The sequence below is a fragment of the Coregonus clupeaformis genome, chromosome 40, assembly GCF_020615455.1.
Source record: "Coregonus clupeaformis isolate EN_2021a chromosome 40, ASM2061545v1, whole genome shotgun sequence".
In the NCBI taxonomy this organism is placed as follows: Eukaryota; Metazoa; Chordata; class Actinopteri; order Salmoniformes; family Salmonidae; genus Coregonus; species Coregonus clupeaformis.
Window position 1 is genome coordinate 35,786,122 of NC_059231.1, and position 27,500 is coordinate 35,813,621.

The following is a 27,500-nucleotide window of genomic DNA, read 5'->3' on the forward strand; positions in this document are numbered from 1 at the left end:
AACCTCTTCTACTCTCAACCTCTCCGATCATTTTCATGATGTCCATCCGGTTTGCTTCTAAATGCCATATCTTTCTAACTGTGCTCTTTCCCAAAAGCTCCCAACATACAACCTATATACTTATTATGGACACAGTATGCTTACATTATTAGCTATCTTTGTTATTATTTGTTGTTATTTGTTATTAGTCCCATCCTTCAACTCTATTCAATACCTCCCATCTATCTCTTAACACCATCCATATAGGATTTCTATTTGCCATATATATTTCAACCGTACTGTGATGTTTTACAAAAGTTCTGAACCTTTCTATTCTCATTGCTTCTACAGATTGTGAATTAAAAATAAACATTTTTGCTAAAAGTATTAGTATAGTATAGACTGATCATTTCTTTGTCAGTGGGCAAACGTACAAAATCAGCAGGGGATCAAATACTTTTTTCCCTCACTGTACATATGGTGTTGACTGTATCAGCAGGATACTGTATATTAAATTATTTAATTACTTGCATTGGTGTGGTAAAACCAGGTGAAATAAACACACAAGTCCTCTTAAATGTACCTTGCGAAACAGAGAACCTGGTTTATTTCCATTCAAATCCATCCACCACAGCTATTACAGAGCAGATTCACAAGTAATACGCTTTTATAACAGCAGCTGTTTGTTTTTTCTTACACCCCCATACCCAGACCCCCATGTCCCCCCTGCCTCCTACTGATGGAAAAGCATTACAGATTCACAATTATTTTTAATATTTGGTATGAAGAAGACTGGCCCCCCCAACACGTTGAGTTATCGGTCATTTACAATAGAATGGTAGCCTATAGCATACTCACCTTCCGAGTTGTTAAAACAAATTACAGAAAAAAGGGTTTGTACCACCACGTTACTTTTCCGATTGTGGAGCAGAAAAAAGGGTTCACAACAATCAACCTTCATACACTGCAGACGCTGGGCTCCTCATAATTTTCAGAGAACAGAAGTGATCTGACATTTTGAATTGGGGGAATACGACTGTTTATCACTGTATAAAAATGTACAGTGGCTTTTATTGACATACATTCCATAGGATAAACAGCTGCAAGAAAGGAGGCACACCCAGTACTGCACTTCATTAAAAGTTCTGGCTCAAAACATAACCCAGAATATCAAACTAAACTGAAGTGTAGAGTAGCAACTTCAGAATACATCATTATATACAAGATTAGATCAATTGTACACTATTTTCCTCCAAAACATATTCTTAACAGTCTTTTTCACCACCTCAGAATTATTATTCTCTTTAGTTTTTTTTGTCTGTCAACCCATGATGCACTCGACAGTGGAGAGAATACTGTACAGGATTACGAAAAGTCTGTTTACATACAACAATATTTTGAATTCATAGTTAGGAAGCTGGAAATACAGCCTGTCTCATCTTTTTTCTTTTATATATCCAAGTTCATCCTAGTTGCCTTCAGCAAAAAAAATAAAAAAAAATAATAATAAAAATTAATGCAATACATTGTTACACTTCAGTGATCGGGAGGTCTATGGAAGCCAAGGGGTTACAACGGCCACATGCAAACAGGTCACACTTTTTTTTTTTTTTTTTTTTTTTTTTTACATGGGAGTTTCCTCTGGAATCCACATAGACAGCCTCAACTCTCTTTGTATGTTTTGTATAATCCTCGAAGACTCTGGTTGGTAGGTAGAAGAGCACAACTCGGGACTCTTGAGTACGGTAGAAAGCCTGATCCAGTGTCCAGGGCCATCTGACAACATGAAAGCCAACATGAGGAGATACTTGACAAGTTGGGCTCGGGCTGCAGCCCCAGAAGAAGAAGGAGTGTTCGGTACGTGTCTCCCAGTTTTCAGACCTGGCTGTTTTTAGAACGTGTGGGCGTTCCTGCACACTCCACAGCCCAGGGCAAACTCCTCGCCGGTGGGTGGGTGAACCACGTGCAAGGGGCACTCCGTCCCCTCCAACTGCTTGCCTTTTGGACCTGGGAACGCAAGGAGAACAATGAGGAGTTTGGCTTGATTCCACCTTAGTCATGCATTGATGTCAATGGGAGACAAAGTGAAAATTTGCCCCTTTGAAATTGTTTGTCATTCCATTCATTGTATTTGAAGAACCTCTGTTGGTTCCCAGTCACTGATTTAGATGTGGAGGCCAGAGGTCTGACTCTGGCCAATCAATGATATTGCCAACAGGGTCAAATCAGCAGACGCTGTGGCAGCCCTCAACGACTTGAGCTAAGCACTGAGCAGCACCTCTGAACTACAGTATGTCAAAGAGCATCGAACAACATCAGCTTGGAATTACAATGTCATCACTATTTTAACAGACCTTCGAAACAGACCCTTGGTCTGAATGATTCAAAGGGAGATTTATTTATTTTCTTCACAGGGAGCCACCTAATCATCCCCTGCCACCAATTGGCTCATTCATCCCTTCTCTTTTCCACTGTAACGCTTCCCGGGTCGCTGTTGTAAACCAGTGGTTTTCCACCTCTTTGTGAACCTCCAATCTTATTTTGCTCTGCCTGAAGAACCCCCTGATCATTAAGCCAACGTTCTTATGAGTACCCCCCTGTGGATAGGTCAGGTACCCCCAGGTCAGCTTAACCCCAGGTTTTTATTTTTAATATATTTGCAAACATTTCTACAAACTTGTTTTCGCTTTGTCATTATGGTGTATTGTGTGTAGATTGATGAGGATTTTTATTTATTTAATCAATTTTATAATAAGGCTGTACCGTAACAAAATGTGGGGTCTGTATACTTTCCGAATGCACTGTACATATAATGTATATGTATTTATATTCCGGACTCGTTCTGATATTGCTCGTTTTGATACAGTATGTCTTAATTTCTTGTCCTTTTTTAAATGTTATGTGTGTATGCAGGTAGCTTAGCGGTTAAGAGCGTTGGGCCAGTAACCGAAAGGTTGCTGGTTCGAATCCCCGAGCAGCTAAGGTGGAAAAATCTGCCGTTCTGCCCTTGAGCAAGCAGTTAACAACAACTGCTCCCCTAGGCGCCGATGACGTGGACGTCCAATAAGGCAGCCCCCCGCACCTCTCTGATTCAGAGGGGTTGGGTTAAATGCGGAAGACACATTTTGGTTGAATGCTTTCAATTGTGCAACTGACTAGGTATCCCATTTCCCTATTGTTATTGTAATGCTAGATATTGCTGTATTGTTGGAGCTAGAAACTTAAGCATTTCGCTGCAACTGCGATAACATCTGCAAAACTGTGTACGCGATCAATAAACGTTGATTTTATTTGAATTTCATATTTTAGTATTTTGTTCAGTATTTAGTTAATTCTGTTCACTGTTAAATACAATCCCAAAAAAGTGTGGATGTCAGCAGCCAAGTCTTCAAGATGGAGCACTTTCAGTACAGAGCAAAAACTGCCATGATGATGCATTTTGCACAGTAAGTCTGTACCTGCAGGACAGTGAGGCAGCTCCTCCTTGGGCACGCTGGTCATCCTCTGGAAGTCATCATGGCAGGCGTTACAGAAGTGAGTGGTGCCGAAGCAGAAGAACACGGCCACCGAGCAGCAGTACCGGCATTTGTACTCCAGAAAGTCTGTCCCGTGTTTGGAGCACATCTGCAGATGGAACATGGATGTGTTATATTAATATTACAGTATACAGTGCATTTGGAAAGTATTCAGAACCCTTGACTTTTCCCACATTTTGATACGTTACAGCCTTACTCTAGAATGGATTAAATAAATAAAAATCCTCATTAATCTACACACAATACCCCATAATGAAAAAGCGGCAACAGGTTTTTAGACATTTTTGCTAATTTATAAACATTCAAAAACAGAAATAGCTTATTTACAGAAGTATTCAGACCCTTTGCTATGAGACTCGAAATTGAGCTCAGGTGCATCCTGTTTCCATTGATCATCCATCAGTTGTTTCTACAACTTGATTGGAGTCCACCTGTGGTAAATTCAATTGACTGGACATTATTTGGAAAGGCACACACCTGTCTATATAAGGTCCCACTGTTGATATTGCGTGTCAGAGCAAAAACCAAGCCATGAGGTCGAAGGAATTGTCCGTAGAGCTCCGTGACAGGATTGTGTCGAGGCACAGATCTGGGGAAGGGTACCAAAACATTTCTTCAGCATTGAAAATCCCCAATAACACAGTGGCCTCCATCATTCTTAAATGGAAGAAGTTTGGAACCACCAAGACTCTTCCTACAGCTGGCCGCCCGGCCAAACTGAGCAATCGGGGGAGAAGGGCCTTGGTCAGGGAGGTGACCAAGAACCCAAAGAGTTCAATCTTGGTTTCATCAGGCCAGAGAATCTTGTTTCTCATGGTCTGAGAGTCTTTAGGTGCCTTTTGGCAAACTCCAAGCGGGCTGTCATGTGCGTTTTACTGAGGAGTGGCTTCCAACTGGCCACTCTACCATAAAGGCATGATTGGTGAAGTGCTGCAGAGCTGGTTGTCCTTCTGGAAGGTTCTCCCATCTCCACAGAGGAACTCTGGAGCTCTGTCAGAGTGACCATTGGGTTCTTGGTCACCTCCCTGACTAAGGCCGTTCACCCCCGATTGCTCAAATTGGCCAGGCGGCGGCTCCAGGAAGAGTCTTGGTGGTTCCAAACTTCTTCCATTTAAGAATGATGTAGGCCACTGTTCTTGAGGACCTTCAATGCTGCAGACATTTTTTGGTCCCCTTCCCCAGATCTGTGCATCGACACAATCCTGTCTCAGAGGCTTGGTTTTTGCTCTGACATGCACTGTCAACTGTGGGACCTTATATAGACAGGATGCAACTGAGCTCAATTTCGAGTCTCATAGCAAAGGGTCTGAATACTTATGTAAATAAGCTATTTCTGTTTTTTATTTATTTTTATTTTATTTTTGCAAAAATGTCTAAAAACCTGTTGTCGCTTTGTCATTATGTGGTATTGTGTGTAGATTGATGATGAAATGTTTTTATTTAATCAATTTTAGAATAATGCTATAACGGTAACAACATTTGGAAAAAGTCAAGGGGTCTGAATACTTTTCGAATGCACTGTGAATGTGATATTTCCGTTTTTTATTTTAAATAAATTAGAAAAAAATTCTAAAATCCTGTGTTCGCTTTGTCATTATGGGGTATTCTGTGTAGATTGATGAGAAAACAAATAATTTAATCTATTTTAGAATAAGGCTGTAACGTAACAAAATGTGGAAGGGGTCTGAATACTTTCCCAATGCACTGTATATCACTTTTCAGGGATAGTGTGTCAATTGTATTGTAACATATTATATTGTATTGATTTTGTGTATTTAGTTTTTAAATGTTTTGCAGAGGTCACAAAATGAATTTCTATTGAAATGGACAATAAACAACCTAGTATTGGAAAAAAAATTGTCATACAATGTCCTCATATTAAGTGATACTGTCAGGAGTTCAGGAGTGTCAAGATGTGTCCCACTATTCAAACTCGGATATTACCAAGTATTCAGCAACGTATTGGCCATACTAAGCAGTATGCTAGTGTGGATGATGTCACACAGCCCAATGCAGTTAACGCCCTAAGGCAGGGTTTCCCAAACTCGGTCCTCGGGACCCTAAGGGGTGCACGTTTTGGTTTTCGCCCTAGCACTACACAGCTGACTCAAATAATCAACTAATCATCAAGCTTTGATCATTTGAATCAGCTGTGTAGTGTTAGGGCAAAAACCAAAACGTGCACCACTTGGAGTCCCGAGGACTGAGTTTGGGAAACGCTGCCCTAAGGCCTTCTCTGGACCTTTCCCTCCACCCACCTGTGCCCTGGACACATCTGAGCATGCTCCACAGATCAACTCGCTGGGGTCATAATCGTCTCCCTGTCCTGCCTCCGCGTCACAGCGTGCCTCTCCCCCAAAATACGCCTGCAACAGAGGAAGGAAGGGAAGGGGTCAGGGAATAAGCCTCCCGAAAGAAGTTTATTAGAGACAAGTGAAACTGACTGACAGACATCTGTGAAAGATATTACTTTCCGAAGCATTCCATGTAGGGAAAATGTATGCCGGCTGCTACTGTATTCTCAATGGTATAGCTCACTATTTAGAAGTTTTTCATTATTTTTACAATTTAAAATTCACACGACAACACTCTTGCTAAATCGACAAAACAATAGCTGGAACGACCGAGCGAACAGACGCGAACTGGCTGGGTCAATTCAGTGGCTAGCTTTGCACTTGGCTAGCTAACAGTAGCTGCTAGGGGTAAGTCATAACCTACATTTGTGTTTTTTTGTTTTTTACATATTGATAGCCCGAGTCGTTCAAGGAATTCGGGACATGGGTGACTAGTTAACGTTAGTTTGGCTCTCTCTGTGTGTTCGTGCCGTGAAAGGAGGGGTTCTTCTTTGTCTGAAAGCAATGGCTAGCTAGTTTGCTAACTATTCTAGCTAACTAACTGGCTGAATAAGTCGACGACGGACACGCTCAAGCTGTCGGGACTAACCCACAACGTTAGACACGGACACGAACGATCTGCTTGCGTGTTGATACACTGGTGGTTTGTTGTGGCCGAGTATTGGCGCTAAACCGTGTTGTTGGAGTCCGGCATGCTAGCTGGCTGTGGCGTCTTATGACGAGGTGCCCGGACGTTTTTCACGGAATAATACTGCACCTAGTTAGCTAGCTGAATAAACTAAGTTAGTCTATTCCTAGAAAACATTGAACCGCTGTAGTTTACAACAATTATAGTTTCTGAGGTGGAAGTTGGGAGAGTTATATTTGGGAGTTGTGGTAAGGGAGGCCCCGCTCTCTCCTTTCCCAGATGTTTAGTTTATTTCATTCCGATCTCCTCTGCATTATTGTAGCCATCTGCTGCAGCCTGTCAACTATGCCTCTGCCTATCCCTGTTCTCTCCTCTCTGCACAGGCTACACAAACGCCTCACACCGCGTGGCTGCTGCCTCTCTAACCTGGTGGTCCCTGCACGCATCTCCCACGTGGAGTTCCAGGTCTCAGGCAGCCTCTGGAACTGCCGTTCTGCTGCCAACAAGGCAGAGTTCATCTCAGCCTATGCTACCCTCCAGTCCCTCGACTTCTTGGCGCTGATTACCACTGAAAACACTTCTACTCCTGCTGCTCTCTCCTCGTCTGACCATGTGTTCTCGCATACCCCGAGAGCATCTGGTCAGCGGGGTGGTGGCACAGGAATCCTCATCTCTCCCAAGTGGACATTCTACATTTTTCCCCTGACCCATCTGTCTATCTCCTCATTTGAATTCCATGCTGTCACAGTCACTAGCCCATTTAAGCTTAATATCCTTGTCATCTATCGCCCTCCAGGTTCCTTTGGAGAGTTCATCAATGAGCTTGACGCCTTGATAAGTTCCTTTCCTGAGGATGGCTCACCCCTCACAGTTCTGGGGGATTTCAACCTCCCTACGTCTACATTTGACTCATTTCTCTCTGCCTCCTTCTTTCCACTCCTCTCCTCTTTTGACCTCACCCTCTCACCGTCCCCCCCTACTCACAAGGCAGGCAATACACTTGACCTCATCTTTACTAGATGCTGTTGTTCTACTAATCTCACTGCAACTCCCCTCCAAGTCTCCGACCACTACTTTGTATCCTTTTCTCTCTCCCTCTCCTCCAACACTACTCACTCTGCCTCTACACAGATGGTAATGCACCGTCGCAACCATCGCTCTCTCTCTCCCGCTACTCTCTCCTCTTCCATCCTATCATCTCTTCCCTCTGCTCAATCCTTCTCCCTCCAATCTCCTGATTCTGCCTCCTCAATCCTCCTCTCCTCCCTTTCTGCATCCTTTGACTCTCTATGTCCCCTATCCTCCCGGCCGGCTCGGTCCTCCCCTCCAGCTCCGTGGCTTGATGACTCATTGCGAGCTCACAGAACAGAGCTCCGGGCAGCCGAGCGGAAATGGAAGAAAAATAGACTCCCTGCGGACCTGGCATCTTTTCACTCCCTCCTCTCTACATTTTCTTCATCTGTTTCTGCTGCTAAGGCCACTTTCTACCACTCTAAATTCCAAGCATCTGCCTCTAACCCTAGGAAGCTCTTTGCCACATTCTCCTCCCTGCTGAATCCCCCCCCCCCTCCCCTCCCCCCTCCCTCTCTGTGGATGACTGGTTGACGACATCCGATCCTCGTTTGTTAAGTCAAATGACACTGCTGGTCCTGCTCACACTGCCCTACCCTATGCTTTGACTTCTTTCTCCCCTCTCTCTCCAGATAAAATCTTGCGACTTGTGACGGCAGGCCGCCCAACAACCTGCCCGCTTGACCCTATCCCCTCCTCTCTTCTCCAGACCATCTCCGGTGACCTTCTCCCTTACCTCACCTCGCTGATCAACTCATCCTTGACCGCTGGCTATGTCCCTTCCGTCTTCAAGAGAGCGAGAGTTGCACCCCTTCTCAAAAAACCAACACTCGATCCCTCTGATGTCAACAACTACAGACCAGTATCCCTTCTTTCTTTTCTCTCCAAAACTATTGAGCGTGCCGTCTTTAGCCAACTCTCTTGCTATCTCTCTCAGAATGACCTTCTTGATCCAAACCAGTCATGTTTCAAGACTGGTCATTCAGCTGAGACGCTCTTCTCTGTGTCACGGAGGCTCTCCGCACTGCTAAAGCTAACTATCTCTCCTCTGCTCTTGTCCTTCTAGACCTGTCTGCTGCCTTTGATACTGTGAACCATCAGATCCTCCTCTCCACCCTCTCCGAGCTGGGCATCTCCGGCGCGGCTCACTCTTCGATTGCGTCCTACCTGACCGGTCGCTCCTGCCAAGTGGCGTGGCGAGAAGCTGTCTCCGCACCACGTGCTCTCACCACTGGTGTCCCCCAGGGCTCAGTTCTAGGCCCTCTCCTACACCAAGTCACTTGGCTCTGTCATATCCTCACATGGCCTCTCCTATCATTGCTACGCTGACGACACACAACTAATCTTCTCCTTTCCCCCTTCTGATAACCAGGTGGCGAATCACATCTCTGCATGTCTGGCAGACATATCAGTATGGATGACGGATCACCACCTCAAGCTGAACCTTGGCAAGACGGAGCTGCTCTTCCTCCCGGGGAAGGACTGCCTGTTCCATGATCTCGCCATCACGGTTGACAACTCCGTTGTGTCCTCCTCCCAGAGTGCGAAGAGCCTTGGCGTGACCCTGGACAACACCCTGTCGTTCTCCGCTAACATCAAGGCGGTGACCCGATCCTGTAGGTTCATGCTCTACAACATTCGGAGAGTACGACCCTGCCTTACACAGGAAGCGGCACAGGTCCTAATCCAGGCACTTGTCATCTCCCGTCTGGATTACTGCAACTCGCTGTTGGCTGGGCTCCCTGCCTGTGCCATTAAACCCCTACAACTCATCCAGAATGCCGCAGCCCGTCTGGTGTTCAACCTTCCCAGTTCTCTCACGTCACCCCGCTCCTCCGCACACTCCACTGGCTTCCAGTTGAAGCTCGCATCTGCTACAAGACCATGGTGCTTGCCTATGGAGCTGTGAGGGGAATGGCACCTCCGTACCTTCAGGCTCTGATCAGTCCCTACACCCAAACGAGGGCATTGCGTTCATCCACCTCTGGCCTGCTGGCTCCCCTACCTCTGCGGAAGCATAGTTCCCGCTCAGCCCAGTCAAAACTGTTCGCTGCTCTGGCACCCCAATGGTGGAACAAGCTCCCTCACGACGCCAGGACAGCGGAGTCACTCACCACCTTCCGGAGACATTTGAAACCCCAACTCATTAAGGAATACCTGGGATAGGATAAAGTAATCCTTCTACCCCCCCCACCAAAAAAAAAAAAACGAACAAAAAAACATTGTAAAGTGGTTATCCCACTGGCTATAAGGTGAATGCACCTATTTGTAAGTAGCTCTGGATAAGAGCGTCTGCTAAATTACGTAAATGTAAGTTTAAACTTAAAAAAGCCCTTTAAGGAAAAGATCCATTCTATGGTCCCGTTTAAATGACGTGCAGCTTATAAAGGCTTCATAAAGCCTTCATAAACACTACATAAATGTGTTAAAAATCATCTATAACCGCATGTCATGCTTTATAAAGGGTTCATAACTGTGGCATAACCACCAATGTCAAATGTGACATAACCCGGGCCTCCCGAGTGGCGCAGCGGTCTAAGGCCCTGCATCGCAGTGCTTGAGGCGTCACTACAGACCCGGGTTCCGGCGTCACTACAGACCCGGGTTCGATCCCGAGCTGTGTCATAGCCGGCCGCGACCGGGAGACCCATGAGGCGTCGCACAATTGACCCAACGTCGTCCGGGTTAAGCGAGCAGTGTGTCACGTACTCCCGAGTGGCGCAGTGGTCTAAGGCACTGCATCGCAGTGCTAGCTGTGCCACTAGAGATCCTGGTTCGAGTCCAGGCTCTGTCGCAGCCGGCCACGACCGGGAGACCCATGGGCAGCGCACAATTGGTCCAGCGTCATCCAAGGTAGGGGAGGGTTTGGCCGGCAGGGATGTGGGTTTGTTTCCCACGGGGGGCCAGTATGAAAAAAAAAAAAAAAAAACACATGTATGCATTCACTAACTGTAAGTCGCTCTGGATAAGAGCGTCTGCTAAATGACTAAAATGTAATGTCAAAATGTCAAGAAGCAGTGCGGCTTGGCAGGGTCGTGTTTTTGAGGACGCATGGCTCTCGACCTTCGCCTCTCCCGAGTCCGTACGGGAGTTGCAGCGATGGGACAAGACTGTAACTACCAATTGGATATCATGAAAATGGGGAGAAAAAAGGGGTAAAAAGTAAAATAAATATATATATATAAATACAGAGAGATGTGACATAACCCACTATGTCAAATATGACATAAGCCTTTGGTTTATAAAGGGTAGCATAAGCACCGCTTAATAAAGGCCTTATAAATCATGTTAAATTGAGGCTTCACAAAGTTCTTGCTCTAAGCCAATATGTATTCCATGTACAGTGATTCGCATTGGGTGCATTTATTTTACCTTGGAACATGTTTTAAAATCTAAATGTTATGCAAATGTCACTTAAATATGAACAAATATGAATCATTGTTAATGTTAGAAAATTATTTTTCATATATCATGAATTGTTATAGACACTTTTCTACTATTACACAGGGACTTTTATTTTGAAACTTTTGGGAATTCTGTGACCCCAGAAGTACTTTTTTTAGTGTTGCTGACATGTGATGACATGTGACTGATCATGTGATGAGTTCGCAAATCAAATGCCCACTTGTGCTGCCACTGGACAGCGAAAAACAAGTTAAAATGTATTTATTGTAATTTAAATTAGTTTATAGTAAAGTGTTGAGTTAGATTACCAGTGGTGGAAAAAGTACCCAATTTCCATACTTGAGTAAAAGTAAAGATACCTTAATGGAAAATGACTTAAGTAAAAGTCACCCAGTAAAATACTCCTTGAGTAAAAGTCTAAAAGTATTTGGTTATAAATGACGTGCAGCTTATAAAGCCTTCATAAAGCCTTCATAAATCATCTATAACCGTATGTCATGCTTTATAAAAGGTTCATAAATGTGGCATAACTGTGACATAACCACCAATGTCAAATGTGACATACTTAAGTATCAAAAGTAAATGTAATTGCTAAAATATACTTAAGTATCAAAATAAAAGTATAAATCATTTCAAATTCCTAATATTAAGCAAACCAGACGGCACAATTATCTTGTTTTTTAAATGTATGGATAGCCAGGAGCACACTCCAACAGATATAATTTACAAATGAAGCATTCGTGTTTAGTGAGTCTGCCAGATAAGAGGCAGTAGGTATGACCAGGGATGTTCTCTTGTGCGTGAATTGGACCATTTTCCTGTCCTGCTAAGCATTCAAAATGTAACGAGTTCCTTTGTGTGTCAGGGAAAATGTATGGAGTAAAAAGTACATCATTTTCTTTAGGAATGTAGTAAAGTAAAAGTAAACCCCTCTTTTACGCTGCTGCTACTCTGTTTATTATCTATGCATAGTCACTTTAACTCTACCCACATGTACATATTACCTCAATTACCTTGACTAACCGGTGCCCCCGCACATTGACTCTCTACCGGTACCCCCTGTAAAAAAAAATAATAATAAATAAATAAATAAAAATTGTATGCACTCATTAACTGTAAGTCGCTCTGGATAAGAGCGTCAGCTAAATGACTAAAATGTAAATGTAAAATGTATATAGCCTCCCCACTGTTATTTTATTTTACTGCTGCTCTTTAATTATTTGCTATTTTTATTTTTTACTTAACACTTTATTTTCTTAAAACTGCATTGTTGGTTAAGGGCTTGTAAGTAAGTATTTCACTGTTGTATTTGGCACATGTGGCAAATACAATTTGATTTGATGTCCACCATTGTTCCTGTACCCAAGAAAGCAAATGTAACTGAACTAAATGACTATCGCCCTGTAGCACTCACTTCTGTCATCATGAACTGCTAGTTAAGGATCATATCACCTCTACCTTACCTGACACCCTTGACCCACGTCAATTTGCATACCGCCCCAATAGATCCACAGACGATGCAATCGCCATTGCACTGCACACTGCCCTATCCCATCTGGACAAGAGGAATACCTATGTAAGAATGCTGTTCATTGACTATCGCTCAGCCTTCAACACCATAGTGCCCTCCAAACTCATCATGAAGCTCGGGGCCCTGGGTCTGAACCCCGCCCTGTGCAACTGGGTCCTGGATTTCCTGATGGGCCGCCCCCAGGTGGTGAAGGTTGTAAACAACACCTCCACATCGCTGATCCTCAACACAGGGGCCCCACAAGGGTGCATGCTCAGCCCCCTCCTGTACTCCCTGTTCACCCATGACTGCGTGGCCACCCACGCCTCCAACTCAATCATCAAGATGGCAGATGACAACAGTAGTAGGCCTGATTACCAACAATGACGAGACAGCCTACAGGGAGGAGGTGAGGGCCCTGGCAGAGTGGTACCAGGAAAAATAACCTCTCCTTCAACATCAACAAAACAAAGGAGCTGATCGTGGACTTCAGGAAACAGTATCACCGCCTGGTACGGCAACTGCACCGCCCGCAACCACAGGACTCTTCAGAGGGTGGTGCAGTCTGCCCAACGCATAACCGGGGGCACACTGCCTGCCCTCCAGGACACCTACAGCACCCGATGTCACAGGAAGGCCAAAAAGATCATCAAGTACATCAACCACCCGAGCCACGGCATGTGCACCACGCTACCATCCAGAAGGCGAGGTCAGTACAGTTGCATCAAAGCTGGGACCGAGAGACTGAAAAACAGCTTCTATCTCAAGGCCCTCAGACTGTTAAATAGCCATCACTAGCCGGCTACCAACCGGTTACTCAACCCTGCACCTTAGAGGCTGCTGCCCTATATACATAGACATGGAATCACTGGTCACTTTAATAATGGAACACTAGTCACTTCAATAATGTTTACATACTGCTTTACTCATTTCATATGTATAAACTGTATTATATTCTACTGTATATTAGTCAATGCCACTCCGACATAGCTCGTCCTTCTAAATTCCATTCATTTACTTTTAGATTTGTGTGTACTGTTGTGAATTGTTAGATACTACTGCACTGTTGGAGCTACGAACACAAGCATTTCGCTACACCCGCAATAACATCTGCTAAATATGTGTATGTGACCAATTAAATTTGATTTGACGTTATCATGCTGCGTCACGCGGTAGCAAAGCTAATTGTCACGCAATCCCTTCTCAAAGTCGAGAAACGTGTCAATTTTCCACGAAAGTACGTAATGTCACGATTCCAAAGCTATACGATATTACAGATAGCAAGTTAATTATCTCACATCTATGAAAAGATTTGTAAGGTTGTATTTCTTGTTGACGAAATTCGTGCTAATGTTTTTCGTTTTTGAGCTAGTGCCCAATAGACTCCCATTCGCTCCTTGAAGGAGAGCGCTCCTTGTCCCAGCATTGCCCAGAATGCACCGTGCGGCCCTTTCACGTAGCATGGGCAATGTTTCCCATCTCCTCAAAAGTATATCTGCCGGTTGAACATGGTGAGATTATAAACTCCTAAATTGATAGTGCAGTTTGTTTAGGCGATTTTACAGCTAACTACGTCAACCATTTTGAAAAGAAGGTTGATGACATCCGATCCTCGTTTGTTAAGTCAAATGACACCGCTGGTCCTGCTCACACTGCCCTACCCTATGTTTTAACTTCTTTCTCCCCTCTCTCTCCAGATGAAATCTTGCGACTTGTGACGGCCGGCCGCCCAACAACCTGCCCGCTTGACCCTATCCCCTCCTCTCTTCTCCAGACCATTTCCGGAGACCTTCTCCCTTACCTCACCTCGCTGATCAACTCATCCTTGACCGCTGGCTATGTCCCTTCCGTCTTCAAGAGAGCGAGAGTTGCACCCCTTCTCAAAAAACCTACACTCGATCCCTCCGATGTCAACAACTACAGACCAGTATCCCTTCTTTCTTTTCTCTCCAAAACTCTTGAGCATGCCGTCTTTAGCCAACTCTCTTGCTATCTCTCTCAGAATTACCTTCTTGATCCAAACCAGTCATGTTTCAAGACTGGTCATTCAACTGAGACTGCTCTTCTCTGTGTCACGGAGGCTCTCCGCACTGCTAAAGCTAACTCTCTCTCCTCTGCTCTCATCCTTCTAGACCTGTCTGCTGCCTTTGATAGTGTGAACCATCAGATCCTCCTCTCCACACTCTCCAAGTTGGGCATCTCCGGCGCGGCTCACTCTTGGATTGCGTCCTACCTGACAGGTCGCTCCTACCAGGTAGCGTGGTGAGAATCGTCTTCGCACCACGTGCTCTCACCACTGGTGTCCCCCAGGGCTCAGTTCTAGGCCCTCTCCTATTCTCGCTATACACCAAGTCACTTGGCTCTGTCATATCCTCACATGGCCTCTCCTATCTTTGCTACGCAGACAACATACAATTAATCTTCTCCTTTCCCCCTTCTGATAACCAGGTGGCAAATCGCATCTCTGCATGTCTGGCAGACATATCAGTGTGGATGACGGATCACCACCTCAAGCTGAACCTCGGCAAGACGGAGCTGCTCTTCCTCCCGGGGAAGGACTGCCCGTTCCATGATCTCGCCATCACGGTTGACAACTCCGTTGTGTCCTCCTCCCAGAGTGCAAAGAGCCTTGGCGTGACCCTGGACAACACCCTGTCGTTCTCCGCTAACATCAAGGCGGTGACCCGATCCTGTAGGTTCAAGCTCTACAACATTCGCAGAGTACGACCCTGCCTTACACAGGAAGCGGCACAGGTCCTAATCCAGGCACTTGTCATCTCCCATCTGGATTACTGCAACTCGCTGTTGGCTGGGCTCCCTGCCTGTGCCATTAAACCCCTACAACTCATCCAGAACGCCGCAGCCCGTCTGGTGTTCAACCTTCCCAAGTTCTCTCACGTCACCCCGCTCCTCCGCACACTCCACTGGCTTCCAGTTGAAGCTCGCATCTGCTACAAGACCATGGTGCTTGCCTACGGAGCTGTGAGGGGAACGGCACCTCCGTACCTTCAGGCTCTGACCAGTCCCTACACCCAAACGAGGGCGTTCATCCACCTCTGGCCTGCTGGCCCCCCTACCTCTGCGGAAGCACAGTTCCCGCTCAGCCCAGTCAAAACTGTTCGCTGCTCTGGCACCCCAATGGTGCAACAAGCTCCCTCTCGACGCCAGGACAGCGGAGTCACTCACCACCTTCCAGAGACACTTGAAACCCCACCTCTTTAAGGAATACCTGGGATAGGATAAAGTAATCCTTCTACCCCCCCTTACCCCACCCCCCCAAAAAAAGATATATATTGTAAAGTGGTTGTCCCACTGGCTATCATAGGGTGAATGCACCAATTTCGCTCTGGATAAGAGCGTCTGCTAAATGACGAAAATGTAATGTCAATGTAACTAGCTACTTCACATGCTGATATTGTCTTTGGTATTATTGTGTGTAGCTACGTTTGCTAGTTAGCTAGCCAGCCCATAGAGAGAGCATTGCATTGTGGATTTTGTGGTCGACTTGAGCTGCAACATGTTGCTACCAACCTTATTATAACGCCAAAATTAAACATTTCTTCACAGAAAATATTGTTCTCACATATTAGTGTTATTTAACATAGTAAAAAAGTCATAATTATGGCCATTTCCACAATTTATCTTAAAATGTGATTTTAATGTAATGTGACTAACATGACATCACTTTAGAGTGTATTCCATCCTTCAGCAGAACATGTCAACCCTTTATAAAGGGTTATGTCACATTTGACATTGGTGATTGTGTCACACAGTTATGCCACATTTATGAACCCTTTTTAAAGCATGACATACGGTTATAGATGCTTTGTAACATATGAAGGCATTATGAAGGCTTTAAGAAGCCTTTATAAGCTGAACGTCATTTAAAGTGGGACCCATTCTGTCCACAAATTGTATTAAATCCATAAACACCACTAATTAAGTATACATCCAGTTTTGCAACTAAAACCTCTGTTTCATTTAGTTTTCTTCCATTTAAGAAACATTTTGCAACAGAATCGGCCTAATGAATACGCCCCAGAATTCTGCCTACTAGGGGAGTAATGGTACGCGTATTCATACCAAACCGTTCGGTACGGGGACCTCGGTTCGGTCCACACTGTGAATAAATTTTTATAAAAACACTAGGCCTATAGGCTATACCAGCTGCGCTGTATGCCTCTTGAGTAAATCTGAGCTCAAAAAACATGTCAGGCTATTCCGTTAAAACAACTAGAGCCTATGTGTACGTTGTAATCAAAATTCAAATCTTTAATTGGCGCATTTCAAACTGTCCTTTTGTGCAGCCGGGAACTAGTTCTGTACGATGGCGACTGGTGGGGTCGATAAACCAGGAGGATTCTCCATCATCGTTTAAATCTCCAGTTTGGGAACATTTTGGCTTCCCAGTAGATTACAACGGAGATAGACAGAGAGAGTATATTGCCACTGCTCAACTAGAATAGCCTACGCAGCTGCCAACACCTCAAACATGTTGAGACGTTTACGCCGACATCAACACAGTATTCCTAACAAAGGAGAAAAAAATAAAAAACACAACTTAGTCTCCTCTCTGCATTCAAGCAGCCCTTCGCAAGCTGATTCTGACCGGGCCAAAGAAATTACAAGAGCGATAGGTATTTATTAAATTACCTCGACTCGGTACCGTTATTGTTATTTTATTGTGTTATTTTTTATTCTTTTTTACCTTTTTCTTAACTCTTTCTTGAACTGCATTGTTGGTTAAGGGCTTGTAAGTAAGCATTTCACGGTAAGGTCTACACCTGTTGTATTCGGCGCATGTGACAAATAAAATGTGATTAGATCTTTATTTATTAACCTTTATTTTAACAGGGTGTCATATTGAGACCAAGTCTCTTTTTCAAAGGAGCCCTGCACAATACAAATACACATATCAATACAAAACATGAACATGTTTATAGCCGCGGATATGCGCCCATTCTCGATGGTTGAGAAGAATAAGCTTGTGAAAGTGCTAGAGCCGCGTTACGCACTTTGCCTTCTCGCACGCATTTCAGCAAACAGGTAGTACCCGCTCTATATAAGCAAGCTAAAGCCAACGTTGTCAATGAATTGGCCAATGCACCCTGTTTTGCACTTTCTACAGATGGATGGACCGCCATGGCTACAGAGAGCTACTTTACAGTGACAGCCCGTCACATTACCACAGAGTGGGAAATGAGAAGTACCGTGCTACAGACACGCCCCCTTTATGACAGAGTCACACAAGTGCGCCTATTTTTCTCTTTGTAAGAAAACATTATAGCATAGGCCTACACAATGTCTGAGCCATGTCTACATATTGATGGCACACGCATATTGCACTTTATTTTAGTGTTGTTGATGAGTAATCGTATGTTTTCTTATCAGGCTTTATATGACTCATGATCATATATGTAATCATTTTCTTAGATAAACAAAAATTACCTACAGTAACTGTTGGCATTTCATTTTCCTGGTGTATCGTAACCGAAACGTGACCCTAAAACCGCAATATGTACCAAACCATTGGTTTGGTGAACCGTTACACCACTAGTGCCTACCTTTTTGCACTTGTAGCAGACATAGTAGGCGTATCGGTTCATTGCGAAGCCGGCCGGGTCGTTGTGGAAGCGGGCACCGGGCATGGTGATGGCCTCGCTCTTGTGCAGCCCCTCGTACTCCATCCTCATCAGAGCCTTCCTCCATACGTCCTCAAACAGCTCCCTGATAGGGTCCAGCAGGTCCTTGATGACCGAGTGGTTAATCTTGTTCTGGGAGGAAAAACAGCCCAGTCAGGTAAGAGTCTGAGTCAATTCTCTCTCCTTTCTTAACTCGGTTGGCACAATGTTAGTTAGTTCAAACCACTGTCAGTTATTATTTTTTGCTAAACACACGGCTAGAAATGCCTGGTGTGCAAGACTAGTGACAAGTACATTTCAGTAAAACAGACTAAAAACCTGAAAAGGGGCCAGCCCTCTATACAAAGCAACCAAACTGGTGAACTAAACCAGCGAAACAATAAACAGATTTAAATCCATACTTAGTGCATTTATGAGGGGCTAGATGGAAGATAAACCAATGAAAATGGGTGGGATGTTCTCCCACTACTGCCGTTCTAGACCATATTTGAAGCTGTGTATTACTAGATGTTCCAGGGGGCCACTGCTGGAGATTGGTTTATATCCACCATAGCCTGGCAACAAGGGCGCAGACAATTTTCTGCGGTTGTCTTTCAACTTCCGGCGCATTGACACACAGCTGGTGATGTTGTTAGATATAAATTACATTTGTCAAAATAATTAAATAACTTGCACATCATTTGAATGATATGGTAATTATCTGGTGAGAAATGTTATTGAAAAAGACAAGGCTCAACGCTTGTTCACTATTAAAAACTAAATTTTATTTAAGTAACTGTTTAAACCTTCATGTTCTAGCCTTCATCAATTGCTTTTATCAGAAAAAATATTGAAAAAATGTAAACGTGCGTTTTCAAGTAGTATAACCACTCGGTAGCCGACGTTAGCATAATTTGCATTCCCATAGACTCAAAATGGCGGGTTAGCTAGTTAACTTTGTAGCACAACAGATTGCAAATATCCTCATGTTATCTACATAAAAACATTTCAGCACTGTTTCTCTATTCCCATTGGTATTCTGTGTCTAACAACATTGCCCTTTCAAGCATTGATCTTCGATTGAAAAGGAATACAGCCTGTATGGATAACGACCATCAGATACAGTCTAATAAGCTAGTCTAGCTAACCCGCCATGTTAAGTCTATGGGAATGCTAATTATGCTAACGTTGGTTTCCAAGTGCTTATACTACGTGGAAATGAGACATTTAGCTCATATTTAATTATGGTTTTGCTTGTGTGTCAATGGGCCGGATGTTGAAAGACAACCGCTTTCGAAATGGCTCAGGTCAAGTGGGTGGGGCTACATAAGTTGAATAGTACCTTGCAGATGGGGCAGGACATGAAGCCGAAGGTGATCCTGGGCCCGAGCCAGCGGTTCTCAAGAACACGACGGGTACACTGGAGGTGGAACACGTGACTGCAGTCCAGCTGAGGAACAGAACAGAACCACACACAGAACCTTTGGAACCTGACCTTGAACACATCTGTGGCCTAAAGACAAACAAGAATCCTTGGTTCAAATAGTATTTGTATTATTTTGAAACCAATATAATAGTCCCACAAGTTCAAATTCCACCCATCTTGCACTCCAGGCAGGCAAAAAAAACACTCAAAAGTATTTGAAAGAAAACAGATACTAATTTAACCCAGGTGCGAGTCCCTGTCTGATTCAAGCTAGTATCATAGAGATACAATATAATACTATCAATAATAGTATTTGTTTCATCTATATACTGTAAATACAGTTACCACAGTATTGAAGCCATTGGACGCAGTTTATCATAGCGCATTTCCCTTTAGTAAGGGCGATAGGTTCATTACACATCATTTCGCATTTTGCATTAGAAAGTAGGCTGGCCCTCTTTGACGTCTCATAGATCAATGCATTATGCTCTTTTTGTCTATAAAGCCCTCTTGCATAAACTTCTGCCGTACCTTACTTCATTGTTAACGCACTATACACACACACGTACACATGGATTTTGTATTGTAGATATGTGGTAGTAGAGTAGTGGTCTTAGGTCACACACTTAATGTGTTGTGAAAAGTGTTATGTAATGTAATGTCATGCAATATTTTAAATTGTATATTTACATTTACATTTGAGTCATTTAGCAGACGCTCTTATCCAGAGCGACTTACAGTTAGTGAGTGCATAATTATTATTATTATTATTATTTTTTTCATACTGGCCCCCCGTGGGAAACGAACCCTCAACCCTGGCGTTGCAAGCGCCATGCTCTACCAACTGAGCTACACGGGACTATATAACTGCCTTAATGTTGCTGGACCCCAGGAAGAGCAGCTGCTGCCTTGGCAGCAGATAATGGGGATCCTTAATAAATACAAATACAAAATTGTTAAGCTTCAGACATATAAGGTCGCAGACCCGGAATCAGGGATGGCTAAACCTGGAGATCCCTTCCATCTCCACCGAGTTACGTAAATCGGCAATTTTTTATTTGATTTTTAAGCATATTTACCTAACTCAGTGGAGATCTCCAAAACTCCTTTAAGTTGGTTGTTGGTACCTCTAGCGCAATTCAGGCCAATGTTAGAGGGCCTTTTTACTGAATAATGTGTTTGTTTCATATGATTGTGTTTTGCTTTTCGTGTTTTGTGTTTGCTTTTCATGTATTGTGTAATTTGATGTTCATTGATGTGTTCATGCAGGGCTCATCTGCAAAAGAGAATGTGGTCTCAGCATGACTCCCTGCTTAAATAAAGGTGAAATAAAATGTAATTCTGTGTAGAGTATAGTGTACCTGGACAGCGGGAGCGGCAGAGAGCGCCTCAGTAAAGCAGATCATGCACATGTCGTCGGCGTCCTGTTTCAGGCAGCCTGTGTTCTTCTCGCAGCCGTGCAGACAGGGCAGGCAGCTCTTCTCGTTCTTCACCCCGCCACAGAGGTGGCCGCACGTGTGGGTCTTACTGCACGCCAGCTTGGCATACTCCTACAGAGGGCATGGAGGGGAGTGAGGGTCAGATGATGCGCTTTACCCAATACATATAATCAAATCCACTTTATTCAAAGTGCATTTAAAATCGCAACACCCTTTGCAGTGCAATACTGTACAGCAGGGTCAATTGAGTGAGTGACGAGGAATTAAATTAATGAATAGTACAATTTAAAATAAATTACACTTTTCAATTCTTATATTGAGTTTCAATGTCAATATATTGAATGGACTGAATTGAAATGGACCTCAAGCCTAAACCAGGTGAAGTTGAGTGTTTCCCACTGGTGGCTGGTAAGGTAAGTTTAGACACTTTGAAAATCCATTACTATGATCATTATTACCGAGTTGGGGTTTTCACAATTGTGGCAGATGAGGTAAGCTAAGGCCATACAAATGTAATTTAATGTTTAAAGCAGGGGTGTCAAACAACAATCCCTCCCCCTAGGCTACGTTCCTGCTTCCTATTTCTGCACGAACATTGTGGTGGGTAGCTGGCATGGCAGCTAGTAGATAGATAGCTAGCGAGATGACAGAGACAATAGCCTTTATCGTGGAAGTATTCACAGTACTTTGAATTGGTAGAAGAAAAGGACAGATGTTACTCCTTGAATCTTAACCGACGCTACTTGCAGGATTCAAGCACAAACACAGGATCATCGGGTTCAGGCAAGTGCCCCATTTATTGTCTGGTAATAAAGCAAACAGCGTAGGTGATCAAGTTAGGCTCAGTTGATAAGAACGTACATTTCTCCAGCTCGTCTTTGCCATAAACATAAAGGAAAGGTCACTACAATTAGACAATATAAATTATAATCTAGTTTTACATAGAATCTCTGTTCCCCGTTCGTATCTGTGTGTAAAATAATACAACACTGGTAGCCAGTTGCCCTTGTATTTTAGCTTCTTCTTTTACTGTGCCCAGTTGGTTTTATATATGTATTTACTTGTGTGCAAATAATTAAACTAAATAATGTATATTGAACAAAAATATAAATACAACAACTTCAAAGATTTTACTGATTTACAGTTCATAGAAGGAAATCAGTATATTAAAATAAATAAATTAGGCCCTAACCTACGGATTTCACATGACTGGGCAGGGGCGAGCCATGTGTGGGCCTGGGAGCCAGGCCCACCCACTGAGGAGCCAGACCCGGCCAATCGGAATGAGTTTTTCCCAAAAAAAGGGCTTTATTACAGACAGAAATACTCCTCAGTGTGGCAAAACTGCACATTTTAGAGTGGCCTTTTATTATCCCCAGCACAAGGTGCACCTGTGTAATGATCATGCTGTTTAATCAGCTTCTTGATATGCCACACCTGTCAGGTGGATGGATTATCTTGGCAAAGGAGAAATGCTCACTAACAGGGATGTTAACAAATTTGTGCACAAATTGGTGGGGGGGGGGGGGACACCCAGGACCAAGTTTGAGAAACCTACAGAGGGTAGCCATTCATAGGTAGTGTGCCCCCTCTACTGGGCATAGGAATGAATGACCAACATGAGGGTTTTCTGTTTTTGGTAACACAAAAATAATGTAACCAGTTTCTTTCCATAGTAAGTAATGTTGTAACTACTTTTCAAAATAATGTTCCCCAACATTGTCCCTGACTGTCTAGCTTTCATTTAGGTGATTATTAGCGAGCTGGACACTGTATGAATGTAGATCCATTATAATTTCTACACAGTTTATATTTGGTTTTAGTCATTTTAAAGTATACGAGGGGGCCCCCTCGTGGACCGGATGTTCGACACCCCTGGTTTAAAGGATGCACGTTTTCACTTTTCTGAAATATAAAAAATATATACATATATGAAAAGTTGTAACAATAAATTGCACGATTATAGAAAAAATAATGTTCTCAAGCTTCCAATAAAGAGATACAGAACTCCCTCTCTGATTATGGTTGAACTATGCCTCTTTTAGCCTCCCCAAGAGGCTACAATTTCTGTACTAGGTCGCTAGGTGTTGAACTAAGGTCGTTATAGGATTTTAACAAAAGGGTCCACATGTTTTTTTTCTTTTTTCGCTCACCTCTCTTTAAAAATGATTTTATTTGTGGGGCCTTCCGAGTGGTGCAGCGGTCTATGCATCACTACAGACCCGAGTTCGTTCCCGGGCTGTATCACAACCGGCCGTGATCGGGAATCACATAGGGCGGCGCACAATTGGCCCAGCGTTGTCCGGGTTAGGCCGGGGGGGCTTTACTTAGCTCATCGCGTTCTAGCAACGCCTTGTGGCGGGCCGGGCGCCTGCAGGCTGACCTCGGTCGTCAGTTGAACTGTGTTTCCTACGACACATTGGTGTGGCTGCATACCGGGTTAAGCGGGTGGGTGTTAAGAAGCGTGGTTTGGCAGGTCATGTCTCAGAGGACGCATGACTCGACCTTCGCCTCCCGCGCAAGTTGGGGAGTTGCAGCGATGAGACAAGCTCGAAATTGGGGAGTAAAAGGGGGTAAAATACCCCAAAAACTATAATACATTTTTTTTATTTTATTTTTTACATTACATTTGTATGGCCTAAGTGTTTTGAACACTATAGCTAGCTCTTTTAATAGATCCAATCTGTTACTATGATCATTATGACTGATGTTGTGGGTGGTAAGTACATGGATTAGGTTTAGCGCTCTGAACACCTGAATTTGAAAAAAGTTTTATCAATGCAATCCAGAACTATGATCATTATGACTGATGTTGTGAGTGTTTGGTACCTGGCAGTCTGGGTCAGAGCAGACACTGCCCACGGCTGAGAGCTCGGTGCCGTTCCTGGTGCCACAGAACCTGCAGGCATCTGAGCTGCTGGAGGCTGGTTTCCCCGCACACAGAGGCAGAGCATTAGCTACGCACGAGAGAAGGCTCATAAGGAATACATAACTCTGTCATAAACATCACACGGCAGATGCTATTAACAGTCATGACAGTCGGTGACTTCTTATGATTGCAAAGAATTAGAAAGGTAATAGGCTAGGTGGAAATGTCATCATATTGCTTAAATCTATCCAGTCCCTCTCAGATCTACACAAGTGTCTAGGGGGTAATGGCTAGCTAAGGGGTTTTTCTTGACAGGGCCAGAAAAGGATCTGAATAAGTTCTCTTACCCGTGTGTTCCCTGAACTCCACCATGGCCTTCATGGTCTTGGAGTCGGCCAGAGCCATGAGCCAGAAGAGCTTTGTCCTCCCACAGCCCTCGTGGAGGTCCACCTTGATTGCTTCCTCCTCCTCCTTAAACACCTGTAGAGAAACAGCAGGGAGACCAGGGTTACCGCCATGTTGAATTACACATCATGCCTGTCAGAAAGGGATGATGTAATATGAGTTGGATTGTAGACATATTTTCAGAATTAATGGTAATACTGAAAAAACAACTTGACTAGGGTTAGGCGATATCCAGATTTTCATACCTTTCTACCTTTTCTGATACGGGAGTATATGGTATTACCGGGGTGCACACAAGGGGCACTATTTTTTTTTTCAAACAAAACAACTACAACAACAAAAAACATTTTATTATAATTCTTGGGGACAAAACAAATGTAAGCAGTAGGGATCTTGATCCAGGAGGGGATTAATTGTCTCTGCTGTAACCAAGCTTGATCTTGCAAGCTAGCCATTTAGCTAGCAAGTTAGCAAACCAAATGCATAGTTGGATACCCGAGCTGGAGATATTTTATTTGGCACATCTTAGATAGTTAACCCCCTATGGTTGATGTCCACACCCCGCGGAAATCTAATTAGCATAATAAAGAAATCCCCATAACAATCTGTCAGTTTAAGATAGAGATACACTATATATACAAAAGGATGTGCACACCCCTTCAAATGAGTGGACTTGGCTATTTCAGACACACCTGTTGCTGACAGGTGTATAAAATCGAGCACACAGCCATGCAATCCCCATAGACAAACATTGGCAGTAGAACAGCCTTACTGAAGAGCTCAGTGACTTTCAATGTGGCACCGTCATAGGATGCCACCTTTCCAACAAGTCAGTTTGAAAAATGTCTGCCCTGCTAGAGCTGCCCCAGTCAACTGTAAGTGCTGTTATTGGGAAGTGGAAAAGTCTAGGAGCAAAAACGGCTCAGCCACGAAGTGGTACAGAACTGGACCGCCGAGTGCTGAAGCGCGTAGTGCGTACAAATCATCTGAACTCAGTTGCAACACTCACTACCGAGTTCCAAACTGCCACTGGAAGCAACGTCAGCACAATAACTGTTTGTCGGCAGCTTCATGAAATGGGTTTCCATGGCCGAGCAGCCACAAACAAGCCTAAGATCACCATGCACAATGCCAAGGGTTTGGCGGATGCCAGGAGAACGCTAACTGCCCCAATGCATAGTGCCAACTGTAAAGTTTGGTGGAGGAGGAATAATGGTTTGGGGCTGTTTTTCATGGTTCGGGCTAAGCCCCTTAGTTCCACTGAAGGGAAATCTTAACACTACAGCATACAATGACATTCTAGACGATTCTGTGCTTCCAACTTGGTGGCAACAGTTTGGGGAAGGCTCTTTTCTGTTTCAGCATGACAATGCCCCCGGGCACAAAGCGAGGTCCAATGGTTTGTCGAGATCGGTGTGGAAGAACTTGACTGGCCTGCACAGAGCCCTGACCTCAACCCAATCGAACACCTTTGGGATGAATTGGAAAGCCGACTGCGAATCAGGCCTAATCCCCGCAGCAATGTTCCAACATCTAGTGGAAAGCCTTCCCAGAAGAGTGGAGGCTGTTATAGCAGCAAAGGGGGGACCAACTCCATATTAATTCCCATGACTTTGGAATGAGATGTTCGATGAGCAGGTGTCCACATACTTTTGGTCATGTAGTGTATCAGTTTTTTTGCATTGGATACATCTCAATCCACCGCATCTGTAACACTTTCGCATCTGCGGTGAAAGGTGACAGAGCTAGGGCGGTGTTTGCCAGACAATGAGACATCCCGAAAATCAGTCTTCTCACAAAATCGGTTTGGCCTACACACTATTATGACCCCTCTATGGAAAGATGAGTCTCTCACGAACACGTACATGTTGTTTACTCTTGGACGCCCACAGGCCTCACAAGACTTGTCTGAAGGTCCCCTGGGACCAGCCAAAAAGATTAATGGAAGTATATATGGAGAATGTTTAGTGACAAAAATAAGGGGTATAGGATATAGGATAGACACTTCAGAACAAACTTCCTTTTGATCTGTTGTTCCATGTAGTGAATCTGTTATTCAATGCTTTTGTATGGGCTAATAGCACTATGGCCAAATACATTTTTTAATCAAATAATTGTATTCTAATTTTGTTGTTATACTTCAATGGGTCTTAACATTCTAAATCAAACAGCAAAATGATCCTATGAATTTCTTAAAACAATTCCATATAACTTAGTAGTACCCCTCCCCCGGCTTAGACAGGGCTTAGACTCTTATGCGTTAACTTATAGTTACAAGCAGTGGCGTAGTCCCCCGCCCCAAATTTGTATTCTATTATTATAATATATATATTTTTTTAATACGGTATTGAAAACCGTACCGTCAGTATCTCAAAATACCCCGGTGTACGCTATAACTGGTATACCGCCTACGCCTAAGCATGACTAACAAATACCTTAATAAGCTAAATGCATAAGCAAAAACTGTCTTGGAAACTACTACAGCCAAGGTAGGTGGAAAAACATGTTAGTTTGTATTTTGAGTGGAACATCCCTTTAACATTTATAGGTGGTCAGGTCTTCACAAATGGGCGTATATACACCAGGGAAAAGCGGATAACTAACATTGGTGCCGGACAAATTATCAGGGACATGTTGGTTCATGTTGGTATACATGAACCAACTTTACAGGCTAATTTCTATTCTGTTAAATTGAATTACCATAATCTAAATGTGATTTCTGCATTCTGAGCTCCGTGGGCATACCCTATAATGGGTTACGCACCCAATGCATGCGGTATATTTCTCAAATGTCCAGTAAATGTAAATCTTGCAGGTCACATTGTCCGGTGGCAAATATCCTAATGGAAACCCTGGTATACACATTATTGCAGGTGGTACCAAGGTGGAAAGAAGCATTGACACTTCGACAGGCTCCCAGTCTAGCCCCCTACAGGTGAATGTGGGTACTACTGACCTGTCTCTGATGGGAGCGCGTGCGTCGGTGCAGGTGGAGGAAGCGGTCACAGTCGGTACACAGGTTACCACACATGTTACACAGGATGATGGCTGCCGTCTCGCCGTCGTCATGGTTATCGCACATGGGCTGTGGACAGGAGCACAACGACACTTTACGGTTACAACCCGAACACCTCGAGACAACTTTCACTCATTTCATCCACCTAGAACTTAAAATGTGTATAGCTAAATGTAAAAATTGTAAGGAATGTGATTTTGCGTGCTATAAATTAAATCCATTCAATTATGCATTATCTCAA

At 43.8% G+C, this 27,500-nt stretch overlaps 1 protein-coding gene across 2 annotated transcripts in view; it reads right to left on the bottom strand.

Annotated features, from left to right (window-relative positions):
• Positions 1 to 559: 559 nt before the first annotated feature.
• The window catches only part of LOC121554853 (E3 ubiquitin-protein ligase MYCBP2-like), a 323,061-nt gene continuing 296,120 nt past the window's right edge, over positions 560 to 27,500 (bottom strand). For both annotated transcript variants that reach the window (XM_045212139.1, XM_045212140.1), the window contains 9 exons: positions 27,200 to 27,328; positions 24,186 to 24,318; positions 23,799 to 23,926; positions 20,892 to 21,080; positions 19,447 to 19,554; positions 18,048 to 18,257; positions 5,774 to 5,881; positions 3,438 to 3,603; positions 560 to 1,986 (listed from right to left, as the gene is read on the bottom strand). In XM_045212139.1, coding sequence (XP_045068074.1) covers positions 1,871 to 1,986; positions 3,438 to 3,603; positions 5,774 to 5,881; positions 18,048 to 18,257; positions 19,447 to 19,554; positions 20,892 to 21,080; positions 23,799 to 23,926; positions 24,186 to 24,318; positions 27,200 to 27,328 — 1,287 coding nt within the window. In that variant the 3' untranslated portion in view covers positions 560 to 1,870. The remainder of the gene's footprint in view (positions 1,987 to 3,437; positions 3,604 to 5,773; positions 5,882 to 18,047; positions 18,258 to 19,446; positions 19,555 to 20,891; positions 21,081 to 23,798; positions 23,927 to 24,185; positions 24,319 to 27,199; positions 27,329 to 27,500) is intronic.